The 15,913-nt window shown below is 46.5% G+C and overlaps 1 protein-coding gene across 1 annotated transcript in view; it reads left to right on the top strand.

Annotated features, from left to right (window-relative positions):
• LOC147009750 (uncharacterized) overlaps nt 1-15,913 on the top strand; it is an 86,246-nt gene that overhangs the window by 33,256 nt on the left and 37,077 nt on the right. The window contains exons 5-7 of the mRNA XM_085861207.1: nt 3,397-3,522; nt 7,042-9,137; nt 14,070-14,094. Of these exons, the coding sequence (XP_085717333.1) occupies nt 3,397-3,522; nt 7,042-9,137; nt 14,070-14,094 (2,247 nt within the window). The remainder of the gene's footprint in view (nt 1-3,396; nt 3,523-7,041; nt 9,138-14,069; nt 14,095-15,913) is intronic.

Raw genomic sequence — 15,913 nt, 5'->3', positions numbered from 1 at the left:
AAATGTCTTAAATCGCATTTCTGACCTAGAAAAAATTTTAAAACTCCAGTTTGCTTTGAATGTTTGCTTTCCATCAACCATTCTTTTTTCTAACTTCAGTGCCAACTCCCCCTCTCACCCCTCCCTCTCAAAGTAACCATCACACTCTTCTCCCTCCAAGCTTCCCTCTCACCTCTCTCAAAAACACCCCCCTCACTTTTCTCCCTCAACTCTCTCCTCTCTCTCTCATTGGGTACCTCTCTCATCTGTCATTGCACTTCAGCAAAAGACTTCTGCGACTCATTAGGACTGACTCGATCGGTCAATTTCCTGACCCGGATCTCAACCAATGGTACTCCATCTCTTCTGGATCTGATTTTGATAAATTTCCCTGAAAATATTTACTGTTCTTTCGTCGCTCCAATCGGTTCTTCTAACCACGTCTTTGTCAGTGAACATCTCTCTGGCTGTTATCAGAGAACCACCTCACCGCCGTCGAGTCTGGCATTTCACTCAGGCCGACTGGCAGGGTCGCCAAGCAGCCATCAAACTTCTAGACTGGTCTCCCATCGCTACTTTCTCCAACATCAACTCATCCTGGGAATTCTTTCAAAGAAACTTGTTCTCCCTCATGCACAGATTTATCCCTTCTCGTCTTCAGTTGTCCTACCCTTCCTCCTGCCCACGGTTCACTGACTCTTGTGGCGAGGTAGTTGTCCTGAAACAACTTGCCTTTGCCTCATGGAAAGCAAACCTAACTGAGGGTAATCTCAGTTCCTTCCATCAAGTTCGGAACAAGTGTGTATCTACCCTCAGGAGAGTCAGAAAACAACATCTTTCAAAGCTCGTCTGAACTCTTAAACCTCTCTCCCTCCTCCAAATCCTGGTGGCATCTAATCAAATCTGTTTCTGGTGTATGTTCCCCCTCCATCCCCTCCCTTACCTCAAATGGCCGCACTGCTGATGCAGCACGTGAAAAGGCTGAATGCCTAAACTCGGTGTTTGCATCAAAATCTTGTGTCCAAAACCCATCGCTTTTTGTACCCACCTTACCCAGTCGCACACAACCTTACCCAGTCTGACAAAGTGGAGAGCTTGCCATCAAACCTCGACGCAGATTCTGCAACCGGTCCAGACAGCATCAGCCCACATGTCCGATAAACCTGCTCCTCTGCTCTTGCTCACCCTCTCTCTGTTCTATTCACCCTTTCATTTGCTCAAGGTCATCTGCCATCTGCTTGGAAATCAGCAAACATTACTGCGCTCCATAACAAAGGTGCAAAAACAAATCCCTGCAACTACAGACCAATCAGCCTTCTCCCAATCATCAGCAAGGTTCTGGAATCCATCATCGCTTCAGACATTAAAGCCTTCCTCTTCTCCAATGGCTTGATTTCCGATCATCAATTTGATTTCAGACCAGGTCACTCTACCCTGGATATGCTGCTTTTGCTCTCCTAACAATGGCTGGAGGTCCTCAATGCCGGGAATTAAATCAGAGTTATATCCCTAGACATATCACGTGTTTTTGACACGGTCTGGCACCCTGCCCTGCTCACCAAACTCTCTTCCTATGGTATCTAAGGCCATCTCCACTCATGGCTCGCAGACTTCCTCTCCTGTAACAGTCAACGTGTGGCCCTAAATGGAGTTCTCTCATCCCCTCTTCCTGTCCAGGCTGGACTTCCTCAAGGTAGTGTTCTGGGCCTGTTGTTTTTCTGGTTTTCATTAATGATCTCTCCGACTCTCTGGAAAATCCTCTTTATCTCTTTGCTGATGACTCCACCCTCTGCCGTACCATTTGTCATCCCTCAGACTGGCAAGCAGCAGCTTCTTCGCACTCTGCAGATCTGGGTAAAATCACAAGCTGGTCCAACACATGGAACATGTCTTTCAATCCAGACAAATCTCACAGTCTCACTATGTCTCGCCAAAAGGACCATTTGGAACCCCCCCCCCCTATCCACTTTCTCAACAATCCTCTGGAAGAAGTCTTTTCTTTCAAGCCTTTGGGTCTCACTATCTGCCATGATCTTTCCTGGGAAAGTCACATTTCCAACATCACCTCAAAAGCCAGTCGCCGACTGGGAATCCACCATCATGCATAGTCATTCCTCGGCCCGCCTGAGCTCCTGACCACATACAAAGCTTTCGTCAACAGCCTGATGGAGTACTGCTCTCCCCTCTGGGCCGGTGCTCCTGCCTCTCACCTTTCTCGACTTCACGCAGTGAAAACCAAGACATTTTGGATCATTGGTATCTCCCGCGATGAGGCTGAGTCTTTGGGCCTCTCACTCTCTCACTGCAGGCAGGTTGGTGGTCTTTCTGTCTTCTACCATCTCCTCTGCAGTCTCACCCCCCCCCCCTGCTCTGTCTGCGAATTGTCCCCACCATATTTCCTCAGGGCGCTCAAGGTCCGCCAACAACCCCCTTCTGTTAAAACTACGAAAATCACGAATCGCTGCTCACCTTCACTCTTTCATTCCTCTTTTTTCCTGCCTTTGGAATAAACTCCCTCACTCTGTTCAATCCAATTCTTCCCTCCAGGCCTTCAAAACAGTTGTTCACCACCACTTCTTATCTTCCCCCATCCAAATCCTCGATCTTTTCTACCCCCGTTGATCCACCCCAAGCCCACCTCCTTCAAATTCCCTGCTTTCCTTCCTGAAAGTCCCTGTAATGTCCATTTTGTATACCCCATGTTCCTTGCCCCCATCCCTCTCCCTGCCTCACATCTCCTATGTCTCTGTTCCCCACTGTTTTGTCCTTCCCACTCCCGCCCCTCTTGTCTCATGCCCCCTTGCTGTGCATTGTGTGTTAGCTCTCTTACGAGTCTTGACCAGTTTTACCCCAAAAAAAGAAAATCGAATTTGTTATTTTGTCCTTGGTGTTATACAAACTTATTCACAATCCTTTGACACTAAAATACGTTCTGTATTCTCGAGATTCTCTGTTCTCTGCATTCCACCACCTACATTTTGGTTTTGCACTCTCTCTGCCATCTCTTGGTTTTGTCCCTCCCATGTTTCTGTGGGGGCACAGACACATGGTTTGCCAGTAACCCTCTTCTTGAATTCCCAAAATCCAGGCTCACTGTTCACCTCCACTAATTTGTTCCTCCTTTCTCTTGCCTGTCTGAGGTCATCCCCCATCCATACTCATGATCTTTTTTTTTAATGCAAAATGACCCCATTCCCAAGCACTCCCTTTTTCCAAGTTATTGCGATTTCTAACCCCTCCCCCCACTCCTCTCCCTCACCTTTTTGTTTGTTAGTCGCTGGTTGATTTGTTCCTTTTATGTATCATCCCCGCTTTCCCGTTCCTCTTGATGTGTTAAATTCATAAATTCTTCCGTGTATTGTCTGCCTGATGTGGACCTGATGTCCCCCACCCTCCTCCCTCTCACCCACCCAACAGATGACATGGTGGATGAGACAGAAGGTCATACTTGTGATCAAGATGTATCAAGTCCCAGCTATGAGAACGATTTTCAACCTTTTATTAAACAGGAGGAGGATGACATGATTTCCCCTGTCCAATCTGGTGAGAAACATTCAAGTACTTAACTTGTCTGTTTGTCTGTGAAAATTGTATCTCAAAAAGTTGCGGATAGATTCAGATGAAACTTTGTGGACAGGTTGGGTGTGTGACTCGGACTAATTGATTCAATTTTGGTGAAAATCCGGATTTGAGAATTTTTCAAGTGATTCTTCACCATTGAGTGATGGGGCTAAAAACGATATACAGCACAGTACGTATCTCAAAATTTTATGGATGGATTCCGTAGAAACTTTGTGGACCGGTTGGGTGTGTGAAAAGGACTCGTGAAAATTCGAATCTGGATCCAGACACGATAATTTTTTTAAGTGATTCTTCACCATTGAGAGATGGGGCCAAAAATTATGGATAGTACGATCTCTCTCAAAGTTGTGGACGACTTGTAACAGAACGAGGTGGGAGAGTCGGTAAGGTGACCAGAAGAAGCCAATTCGATTTTGGTTAAGGTCCGGATTCAGATCTGACCTATCAGTGAGATACAAAATGTAAACTATTCAGCCTGGCGGAGGTATGTTCTCTTCAGAGTGCCGTTCCTTTTCTCCAAGTGTCACTCTTTGAGTGGTTTTTCATTTGTTTGTTTGTCTGTCTGTTTGTGTACTGGATATCTCAAAAAGTTGTGGACAGATCCAGATGAAATTTGGTGGGCAGGTCGGGTGTGTGACAAGGACGAACTGATTATATTTTGGTGAAGATCCGGATCCGACTACTAAAAATTTTAAAGTGATTCTTCACTCGTGATAGATTGAGCGAAACTAATATAAAGCGCAATATCTTAAGTTGTGGACAGATTTGGATGAAAGTTGGTGGACATGTTGGGTGTGTGACTACGACAAATGATTTGATTTTGATGAAGATCCGATAAGGATCTGGATGTGAGAATTATTTGATTTCGAAAGTAATTCTTCACCATTGAGAGATCGGGCCAAAGACAATACATAGCATTATATTTCAAAAATGTGTTCGGCCCGATATGTTCTTGTGGATCAGGCATTATGTGGCGGAGTGATGCGCTCGACTGAGTGTCCTTCGAGTTGAAATTGTGTTTCTTCATGAAGATCTGTATTAAATCTACTGTACTTCATTCCAGATGTTCATGTTGATTTTAAAGAGTACTGGAAGGGACAACAAAGTGACTGACTATATTGCATCAAGAAAAGTGAAATGAAAATGCAAAATTACCAATCAGCTTTTCAAACGCAGCGTGGGAAGCGGCCCACTGTAAATGGAGACAGAAGAATGCACGGACAGATACCATGGTTCGTGATCATACATATATCTATAGGATGAGTCGACAATGGACAAATCGACGTTTTAAATGGTATTTTAATGAGATCCTGTTGTGGGGCCGAGTCTCGGTGGCGAGCATGACCACGAGATGGAGCAGTAGAGTTGGCTCCACCGAACACACCGGAATTTAGGTCGTACCTTTCAGATAAATCCGAAAGGTCACGGGTCCCTTTTCGGACCGAAGATCGCCAATAGGACGACCACGTGGGATAGGGTTAATTGCCAATTTCAATATACGTAAATACCCACATCGTCCAAACTACCGGGGAAATTCACCCTCGGCAGGATCTGTGTGATCCGGGCCGTTACAAAGCCGGATCCAAGTCGTACCCTGAGCAGAGAGTACCAGAATCCTGCCGGGCCGATTGCTCAATTACGGCAGCAATGAGGCCTCCTAATTCCCGTTCGCAGCACGGCAAACCAATGATAGAAAGGACAAGGATGAGCTGGGATATTCAACAAGAGGGGATTTATTTACAATGGGGGGAAGGGAACACACAAAGAGCAGAGTTATCCAAATAAGAAATGTAAATAATGTACAACAAAACACTTAACAATTCTACTTTTAGATGGGGCCCATGGACACACACACGCACACACAGATACCCAGAAGGAGATGGACCTCGAGGTCTTTATTCGGCTCTCCAGCCGAGGAGGATAGTTCGGCTGGGAGTCGGATCAGCTGGCTACCTGGCCGCGAGCGCGCGGCTGGTCGTCCACACCTTCCCAGAGCTCTAGTTGCCAAAAGCACGGACCAGGGGAGCCAGACCCAGAGGAGGCGAGACGAGGTGATCTCCCTTGATGAAAATGGTCGACCGCTTGCTGTAATGCGCCAGACGAGACACCTCCAATGCGTGGGATGCAGTCCGCCACAGACCCAGACAGACGCGCTTCGAGACACATGGGTCGCAATCTCTCCATGCTGGACCCGACAACCACACACTTCCTCTTTTGGAGGGAGCGGCTTCTTCTTCTGCCCACTCGCCTCCTGATTGGTCGGACCCATCGCGCAATTCCCTGGCTGTCTACCATTGGACAGGCCCACGGTAGGTGGGGCAACTCCCACCCTTCTGGGTGGAGTCCCGATCGGAGGTGTTTGTAGCTCCGCCTACTTCCTCACCTTCGACCACGTGTGTAATGGCGATGGTGTTGAGTCGGAAATGGGGCGGGTGAGATGCCCGCTCCTTGCTGATTGGCCAAAGAGGGACGCCATGCCCATGTTAAACTCCGCCCACACACGCGCTCGCCGGCGAGCGCGCGAAGAATATCGTGAGCAGAGAGTTGTTGGGGATGTAAAAATCCTAACTATAAAATAATCCACAGCGCACGTACAATTAATTCCCATTAGACTAGGGACGGGACCCTAACTAGAAACACGTACTTACCGATATAACTGATTTATAAGGACTCTGGCTGTTGTGTGCTCATGGCTGCCAGATTCGTAACAATCTCACCATCACGTGCGAAGTACTCAGAGGTCAATATCAAATAGGCCAATTTTTTTTTACTGATTTCCATTATTATTGTCCACGCTCTTTGAAAAAAAAAAAACCCCAAAATACAGGGGAATATTGTAATCGGCTGTGTGTGTCTGTCTGTCTGTCCGTCACGTTATCTCCGAAACGGTTGTGCAGAAATTCACCAAACATCGTAGTTGTGATCAGCACATGGCACGAAGGTGCAAGAGCCATATCATTTTTGGCCCTGCCCCCTGGGGCAGGGTCAAAAGGTCAAGTGCCGAAAAATGCAATTATGGGCTCATTTAAATACATTTTTAATGAAACTTTGTATATGCAATAAACATGGCTGGATGCGTTTAATATGGAACATTTTCTTCTTAGATTTGACCTCTGGTTCATGCCCCAAGAGGTGGGGACTTCGAGTCACAGGGGTCAAAATGGGGGGGGGGGGTGGGGGGACTTTAAATTTGATGTCAAGTCATTCCTGATGGAAGTTTTTGTCATCTTTCAACTTTGCTTAAGGTGGGAAGCATGGGGATTTGTGATTGAGCACCATCGACTTCACTCTAGTTAATTGTTGCAAAGAGTAATTAAGATGATTTGAAACATTAAAAAAAATTTTTTTAATGCAGTGACTCTCAGAGGGATTTTCATAAATATTTACATCTAATTTTAAAAATTAATAACCTGTCATATACTGCACCTTTATTCATTGTAATTGTTTACTTGTGTGACCATGTGTGCATTGTACATGCAGAGTTTGAGGTGCAATTAGACTGCCCAGAAAACGGCAGCACAAGCCCCATGTCGGAAAAGCTTCCAAACGGCGTCGACGACGATTTTCAAGACTGTCACCACTTTTGCAAGCCTGGGAGGAAGAAGCAGATTCAGACTGTAATGGTCCTCGTGGATGAAGCCAATCGGACAGGTGCAAAAAAATTCAATTTTTGCACTGAAGCGGTTTGTCAGAACGATGCTCATTTGTCGACTAAGAAGACTAAAAGATCCTTTGAGTGCAAGGAATACAGCAAGAGTTGTAAAAGTGGATCTGATCTTTTAACTCACATGAAGAGCCACCCTGGGAAAAGGCCTTTCGAGTGTGACGAGTGTGGAAAGTGTTTTTTGCACAAAAGCAGCCTCAAACTTCATGTTGAAAATCACTCCGACGACTTCACGGCCAGGCCATATAAATGTACAGACTGCAGTAAGACCTTTCTGAATGAATCGACACTGAAGACGCACTTGGAGTACCACACAGGCGAAAGGCCTTACGAGTGCGAGGAATGCGGCAAGGCCTTTCATCAGAAGTCGGGGTTGTTCATGCACACTCGCTGCCACACCGTGGGTAATGCATTTGAATGCAACGATTGTGTGGACACCTTTGATGATGAATCGCACCTCGAAGCTCACCCGAAGGACGACGAGGGCAAAAGTAGCCTTCAGTGCAGCGAATGCGGAAAGGGTTTTGCACGCAAATACAACCTCAAAAAACACCTCGAAAGCCACATTGACGATCGTTCCAGATCGTACGAGTGCACAGAATGCAGTAAGACTTTTCTTAACCAGTCGAGCTTGGTGGCGCACTTTCGGTTTCATACGCAAGACAGACTTTATGAGTGTGACGAATGCAATAAGGTGTTTCTGAATCAATCGAGCCTAAATAGTCATTGCAGGTACCACACAGGGGAACGGCCTTATAAGTGTGAGGAATGTGATAAAGCCTATCACCAAAAGTCGGATCTCTTGGCTCACAGTCGGTGTCATACTGGTGAGCTACCATATAACTGCAGAGTGTGTGGACAAGGTTTTGTACATGAAACCCATCTTTTGATTCATATGAAGAACCATGATGGTAAAAAGCCCTTTGAGTGCAAGGAATGCAGGAAGGGTTTTGCACGCAAGTTCAATCTGAAGAAACACTCCAAACGCCACACAATTGAGCACCGAACCAGGTCCTATAATTGCACGGAATGTGGCAAGGCCTTTCCGAGCAAGTCGAGCTTGGATGTGCACATGAGGCAGTACAAGGAAGAAATGCTTTACAAATGTGAAGAATGTGATAAAGATTTTCTGAATAAGTCAAGCTTGCTTACTCACATGCGGTATCATACCGGTGAAAGGCCTTACAAGTGTGAGGAATGTGACAAGGCCTTTCACCAGAAATCTGGCCTACTGATGCACATACGGTGTCACACAGGTGAAAGACCCTTTGCATGCAGTGAGTGTGGGAAGGCTTTTACGAGGAAATCCCATCTTGTATGTCATCGCATGACGCACATGAGCCAACGCGAAAGGCCGTTCGAGTGCCAAGACTGTGGGAAGGGTTTTTTGCGCAAATCGAGCCTCACACAGCACCTCAAGTGCCACATTGTTGGTGAACAAGCAAGGCCTCACCTATGCGCAGAATGTGGTAAGGCATTCCGATGGAAAGCGGACTTGGTCGTCCATCAGAAGTTGCACGCAGGCATAAGGCCGTTCAAGTGTGAGGAATGCGGTAAAGCTTTCAATAAGAACTCTTGCCTGGTGATCCACCAAAGACTGCACACAGGTGAAAGGCCTTACAAGTGTCAGGAATGCGATAAGGCATTCAATAGTCATTCTGTCCTCGTGGAGCACATCCGGTCCCATACCGGCGAAAGGCCGTTTGAATGTGCCGAATGTGGCAAAAGATTTTCTCGTAAATCTGCTCTCAAGATGCATCAGGTTTGCCATTCCAATGTGGTACCTTTTGAATGCGAAGTGTGTGCGTCGGGATTTAGCCGGAAATCTGATCTCGTAACGCACAGAAAGATCCATAGCAGAATATTACGCGCAATGACACGTCAGAGGCTCGATGAAGAGAACGAGTGCAGCTAAGTTTTTGTGAATCATGTTGTAAAAGCAGCTGTGGTTTTTTCATTTTCGTTTTAATTAAATGAGCATTCACGCTTGTTCAATATTTATGTCATGTCTGAAACCAGAAGTCGTATTTGGAAGAAAAAAAACAAAAACCTGATAATTACAACACTCGACCATGGTTGAACGCCCACTTGGCATCCTTATGCATTTACAGAGGTTACAAGCATTTCTGAGTTGTCTTCTTTCGTATGCAGCACAAGGCTGCAGGGTAGCATCATTGTCTGAGAGTGTGGCTGGGTCACTGATGCAACACCCTCTGTCGGTTTGTAATTTGTTCAGGGTGCCGACCTGATCTTTGAGGACGCCGTGGGATCTTTAACGTCCACCAACTAATGCCGGCAGATGGGACTACCAGTTTATCGTCCATCCGGAGGGATGGCGCACACATTTATGCCTCTCCCTGCTTGCGACACACCGAGATGACAATTTGTAGATGGCCATTCAAACCCAGGGTAGATGGATCAGAGGCGAGTGTGCATGCCTCTCGGCCATCTTGCCCATCTTCTGAGTTGTCGCAAAGCCATTAGGGGGGTTGTTGAACACTGGCTTTCCCCAATTATAATAATATATCGGCGGTTTTAAAAAATTAATGTGGCCACAAGCTCTTCACCAGACTCGTCAAGTTCAGAAAGATCGGTACAGTTGTTCCAAAGTTGCATATCTTATCGGAAGATGAGACGTTTCCAAGGTTCTTGAGCGCTCATCTTTCTTTTACAATTCGCAGTTACCTTTGCGGCCAAGGTGTATACAAGATATTGTCTTTTGCAATTGGAAAAATGAGTATGCATTGTGTGACACATGATGTTCGTGTGGCTTATAATCGAGCAACGTCTCATTGCCATTGTTGTTGTCACGTGTCCACATGAGAGTTATTGAGCATACGAGGTATGCAGGACCGATTGCTTATGAACACCGCACATAGTAGATGCGCAGTGGAAAAATGATTTGTTTGTGTTTGTGCTTTCTTTTTTCCAGTCCTCAATCTCAATCTCTCTCTCTCTCTCTCTCTCTCTCTCTCTCTCTCTCTCTCTCTCTCTCTCTCTCTCTCTCTCTCTCTCTCTCTCTCTCTCTCTCTCTCTCTCTCTCTCTCTCTCTCTCTCTCTCTCTCTCTCTCTCTCTCTCTCTCTCTCTCTCTCTCTCTCTCTCTCTCTCTCTCTCTCTCTCTCTCTCTCTCTCTCTCTCTCTCTCTCTCTCTCTCTCTCTCTCTCTCTCTCTCTCTCTCTCTCTCTCTCTCTCTCTCTCTCTCTCTCTCTCTCTCTCTCTCTCTCTCTCTCTCTCTCTCTCTCTCTCTCTCTCTCTCTCTCTCTCTCTCTCTCTCTCTCTCTCTCTCTCTCTCTCTCTCTCTCTTTCTCTCTTTCTCTCTTTCTCTCTCTCTCTCTTTCTCTCTTTCTCTCTTTCTCTCTTTCTCTCTTTCTCTCTTTCTCTCTTTCTCTCTTTCTCTCTTTCTCTCTTTCTCTCTTTCTCTCTTTCTCTCTTTCTCTCTTTCTCTCTTTCTCTCTTTCTCTCTTTCTCTCTTTCTCTCTTTCTCTCTTTCTCTCTTTCTCTCTCGTGTGCTGCTGTATTGTTTGATTCCCACCCCAGATTAAGGTTTAAGGTTACAGATTACAGAAAGCTCTGATACCAAGTAATGCATGAAGTGGCAATTTATCTTGAGCAGAATCTTGTTAACGTGGAGTTTTTTTTTGTTCCTTTATATAGAATTAGATCTTTTAATTTGTATGTTTATGTTCCCATGGCTATATCAGCTTGGTGTTTATAGTTTTACATGAGGATAACGAGCGAAATAAAACGAAGATTAAAATTAAATTTATGTGCTTGTGTAAAAGTGCTGCTGCAGCATCTGCAGGCATTTCTGTTCATGTAGGAATGTTGAAATGGCTGCACGTGTCATTACATGTCTGTGTTCGGGAGAAATGGATGCATCTGAAAGAGACTGGATTTTTATCAGTTTGGTGTCTTGATTGGCCGTTCAGGAGAGAAATGAGTATTCTTGATTTTTTTTTTTTTTGATTTTTAAATGAAGATGACAAAGCACCAACAGTATGATATTTCAATATTTTATGCACTCGAATCAAGACCACCAGTTGATAATCAGTGTAGAGGTGTTCGACGACTGTTTTGAGTCGACTGTCCATTTTCTAGGTTTGTTCTGTTATTGAGACTTTGTGGGCAAGTGAATGAATGAATGAATGAATGAATGCGCCAACTCTTTCAAAAACCATCCTGCATTACATGTTGGAAAAGGAACGATTAAAGAAACAAAGGAATTTTGAATGGACCCTGAGTTTTATTTCTGTGCTCGTCTGTCCGTTGCAGCATTGCTTGCAAAAAGCAGGGACTTGCGGAAATTCCACAAAATGTAAACCGTGACTTCAAGTCCTCAACCCCTCCCCAAAGCCTCAATTCCCCTTCGCCTAACTCTGACACCTCTGTCCTCCCCTCCCTCTTTCTTCTTCAGCTTTGCAACTTCCTCACCCCCTCCTCATAACCCCAAGTCCTCAACCCCCCCCCCAAGCCTCAACGCCCTCTCGAAGTTCCTGTTTTCTCCTTGCCAACTCCCCCCCCAACACTCCAATTCTGTCTTTCTCTCCATGCTTCTTCCTAAATTCATCATCTCTCCCCTCCTCCCTTTCTTCTTCATGTCCACAGCCCTAAATCCACAACCTCTCCCTCCTCCCACCCAAGCCCAAATCCACAACCTCTCCCTCCTCCCACCCAAGCCCAAGTCCACAACCCTCTCACCCAAGCCCGAGCCCAAGTCCACAATCCTCTCACCCAAGCCCAAATCCACAACCCTCTCACCCAAGCCCAAGCCCACAACCCTCTCACCAAAGCCCAAGTCCACAACCCTCTCACCCAAGCCCAAGTGTTCCACATCCCTCTCACCCAAGCCCAAGCCCACAACCCTCTCACCAAAGCCCAAGTCCACAACCCTCTCACCCAAGCCCAAGTGTTCCACATCCCTCTCACCCAAGTCCACATCCCTCTCACCCAAGTCCACAACCCTCTCATCCAAGCCCAATTCCACAACCCTTTCACCCAAGCCCAAGTCCACAACCCTCTCACCCAAGCCCAAATCCACAACCCTCTCACCCAAGCCCAAGCCCACAACCCTCTCACCCAAGCCCAAGTCCACAACCCTCTCACCCAAGCCCAAGTGTTCCACATCCCTCTCACCCAAGTCCACAACCCTCTCATCCAAGCCCAATTCCACAACCCTTTCACCCAAGCCCAAGTCCACAACCCTCTCACCCAAGCCCAAATCCACAACCCTCTCACCCAAACCCAAGCCCAAGTCCACAACCCTCTCACCCAAACCCAAGCCCAAGTCCACAACCCTCTCACCCAAACCCAAGCCCAAGTCCACAACCCTCTCACCCAAACCCAAGCCCAAGTCCACAACCCTATCACCCAAACCCAAGCCCAAGTCCACAACCCTCTCACCCAAGCCCAAGTCCACACCCCTCTCACCTAAACCCAAGTCCACAACCCTCTCACCCAAGCCTAAGTCCACAACCCTCTCACCCAAACCCAAGCCCAATTCAACAACCCTCTCACCCAAACCCAAGCCCAAGGCCACAACCCTCTCACCCAAACCCAAGCCCAAGTCCACAACCCTCTCACCCAAGCCCAAGCCCAAGTCCACAACCCTCTCACCCAAACCCAACCCCAAGTCCACAACCCTCTCACCCAAAACCCAAGCCCAAGTCCACATCCCTCTCACCCAAACCCAAGCCCAAGTCCACAACCCTCTCACCCAAACCCAAGCCCAAGTCCACAACCCTCTCACCCAAACCCAAGCCCAAGTCCACAACCCTCTCACCCAAACCCAAGCCCAAGTCCACAACCCTCTCACCCAAACCCAAGCCCAAGTCCACAACCCTCTCACCCAAACCCAAGCCCACAACCCTCTCACCCAAGTGCACAATCTTCTCACCAAGCCCAAGTCCACAACCTTCTCACCTAAACCCAAGTCCACAACCCTCTCACCCAAGCCTAAGTCCACAACCCTCTCACCCAAACCCAAGCCCAAGTCCACAACCCTCTCACCCAAGCCCAAGTCCACAACCCTCTCACCAAAGCCCAAGTCCACAACCCTCTCACCAAAGCCCAAGTCCACAACCCTCTCACCAAAGCCCAAGTCCACAACCCTCTCACCAAAGCCCAAGTCCACAACCCTCTCACCCAAGCCCAAGCCCAAGTCCACAACCCTCTCACCCAAGCCCAAGCCCAAGTCCACAACCCTCTCACCCAAGCCCAAGCCCAAGTCCACAACCCTCTCACCCAAGCCCAAGCCCAAGTCCACAACCCTCTCACCCAAGCCCAAGTCCACGTCCACAACCCTCTCACCCAAGCCCAAGTCCACAACCCTCTCACCGAAGCCCAAGTGCACAACCCCCCACCATCTATCCATCCATTTATTGAAACCATACTCTGTGCAGAGCATTGTAGGTGCTGCCTCAGCAGTCTCTTTGGTTATTGGGCACAGTCTTGAATAGGTCACCACTCCAACACAGGATACCAGCATGCTGGCACTCATTTCGCCGACCTTGGAAGGATGACAGGCAGAGTTAACCCCACCTGGTTTTATTTCAACAGACAAGGGGGGGGGGTTTGAACTCAGGATCCGAGGATCCCAAGCCCACCACCTTAACCATTAAACTGACTCCAGGTGCACCAAGCCCAAGTCCACAACCCTCTCACCCAAGCCAAAGTCCACAACCCTCTCACCGAAGCCCAAGTCCACAACCCTCTCAACCCTTCTCCCACTGAATTTAAATTAAGCTTTGAATGAATTAGTATGGGGCTTGGTACTTGGTTGATGTATCCCTTTTCACCTATGGGTAGGGATCTCATAACTCTTGAATTTTCTCACATCCGATGCAGATATACGATGTGTCGATGTTCTCTGGTATAGGTTGTTCCAAGGTGTCACCACCTAGTTATTAAAGAAGTATTTGCTTTGATCACATCTACTTCTTTATTTTGTTAGCTTTTGGGAGTGACCCTGGAGGACTCGGTCAGGTTTAGAGAATTAAGAGTATCCCAATCTGTTCGGTAATCACCATGCAAATACTTGAAAGTCTCCATCATGTCTGTCTAGTTCCTCCTGGATTTGAGGACTTTTAAAAGAACCAATCCAGTCTAACAAACATTCAATCAGTTATGTAACACATGAACATTTTCCATGAAATCCATGCTGGTTCCAATGAATGATGTTATCTACTCTCATGAGGTCTGATAGTTAATATTGTATGATTGTTTCCATCAACTTTGCGACTTGACTTGTAAATGAAGCTGGTCTATAATCTTTACAACTTGAACGCGGTCCTTTTTTTTTGATGAAGAGGTTCAACAAGAGGATCACGCCATTCCTGCAATGACTTTCCAACTTGGAAGGAGTGCTCAAAAATAATAGGCAAGGGAACTTGAAAATCTAAAACGTTTCGCAAAACACGAACACGGATTTCGTCAGGACCACTTGCTTTATTCCCATAAGTCTTGTAAGCTTGACTTGGTGAAAAGTCCACATCCACAAGATTTTCTATATGAGTTTCATCAGGTAAAGATAAGGATAAGTCAATTGGAGGTTCATCGGTCGTTACACTTGTGAAAAATTGATTCAATGCATCAGCCTTTTCACCATCTTTTGTCATCTCTTCCCCATTGTGATCCTAATAATCAATTGTTGAAGAAGACCGTGCAATATGCCTGGCATCGTTATAAAACTGTTTTGGGTTCTCCTGGACGTGATCTCTGAGTGATTCTTCATCGCGGTCCTCGGTATCAGACTTGTTGTTGCCTCAGTAACAAGATCTTGTGAATATCTAGACCAGAAGATTGTGATTTGACCCACACTTTCCTTTTCCTCTTTTTGGGTAACTTTCATCGATTTGAAGTGTGTTCAAGTGGGCTTGTGTCTTTGTCAAGGTTTGATGAACTTATTACCTCTGCCACCAACAATGAAGGAAGTAATGTGTTCAACTTTCTCTCTGTTTGTCTGTGTACAGGATATCTCAAAAAGTTGTGCACGGATCCAGATGAAATTTGGTGGGCAGGCTCGGTGTGTGACGAGGACAAACTGATTAGATTTTGGTGAAGATCCGGATCCAACGACTAGAATTTTAAAAGTGATTCTTTACCATCGGGCCAAAAATTATATATTGCATGATGTCTCAAAAAGTTGCAGACGGATTCGGATGAAACTTGGTGGACAGGTTGGGAATGTGACAAGGAATAATTGATTGGATTTTTTGTGAAGATCCGAATCTGGATCTGGATACGAGAATTATGTAATTTTTAAAGTGATTATTCACCTTTGAGAGATCCGGCCAAAAACGATATATTGTTATGAATCTGGAAACCATGCACGCTCAACATTCAGGTCCCAAAGTTAGTTATGTCGAGAAGTATGTGTACAGTTAGAATCCATCCCCTTCTGTCTAATGGGAATAACATGTGTGCTACGGGTTATTATTTTATAGTTAGAATTTTTACACCACCACCCACAACAACGACAACAACTTCGCTCCTGCCACCATCGGCCTTCCTCACGCGCATGCGTGCTGAGCGCAGATGGGGGCGGGGCTTCCATCGCTTCGGCTTGAAGCTCAGCTCCACAAAAGTGCATGGAATGTTTTCCTCTGCCCAATCAGCCAAAGGCGAGCATCGCACGCACGCCCCAGCCAATGGGAGGTGAGCGTGCCAAGAAAATAAATCGCTCAGACCTG

The sequence above is a fragment of the Eptatretus burgeri genome, chromosome 17 (assembly GCF_056783735.1).
Source record: "Eptatretus burgeri isolate ZD-2024b chromosome 17, Ebu_testis_v1, whole genome shotgun sequence".
NCBI lineage: Eukaryota > Metazoa > Chordata > Myxini > Myxiniformes > Myxinidae > Eptatretus > Eptatretus burgeri.
This window is presented reverse-complemented; position numbering and strand designations above follow the sequence as displayed.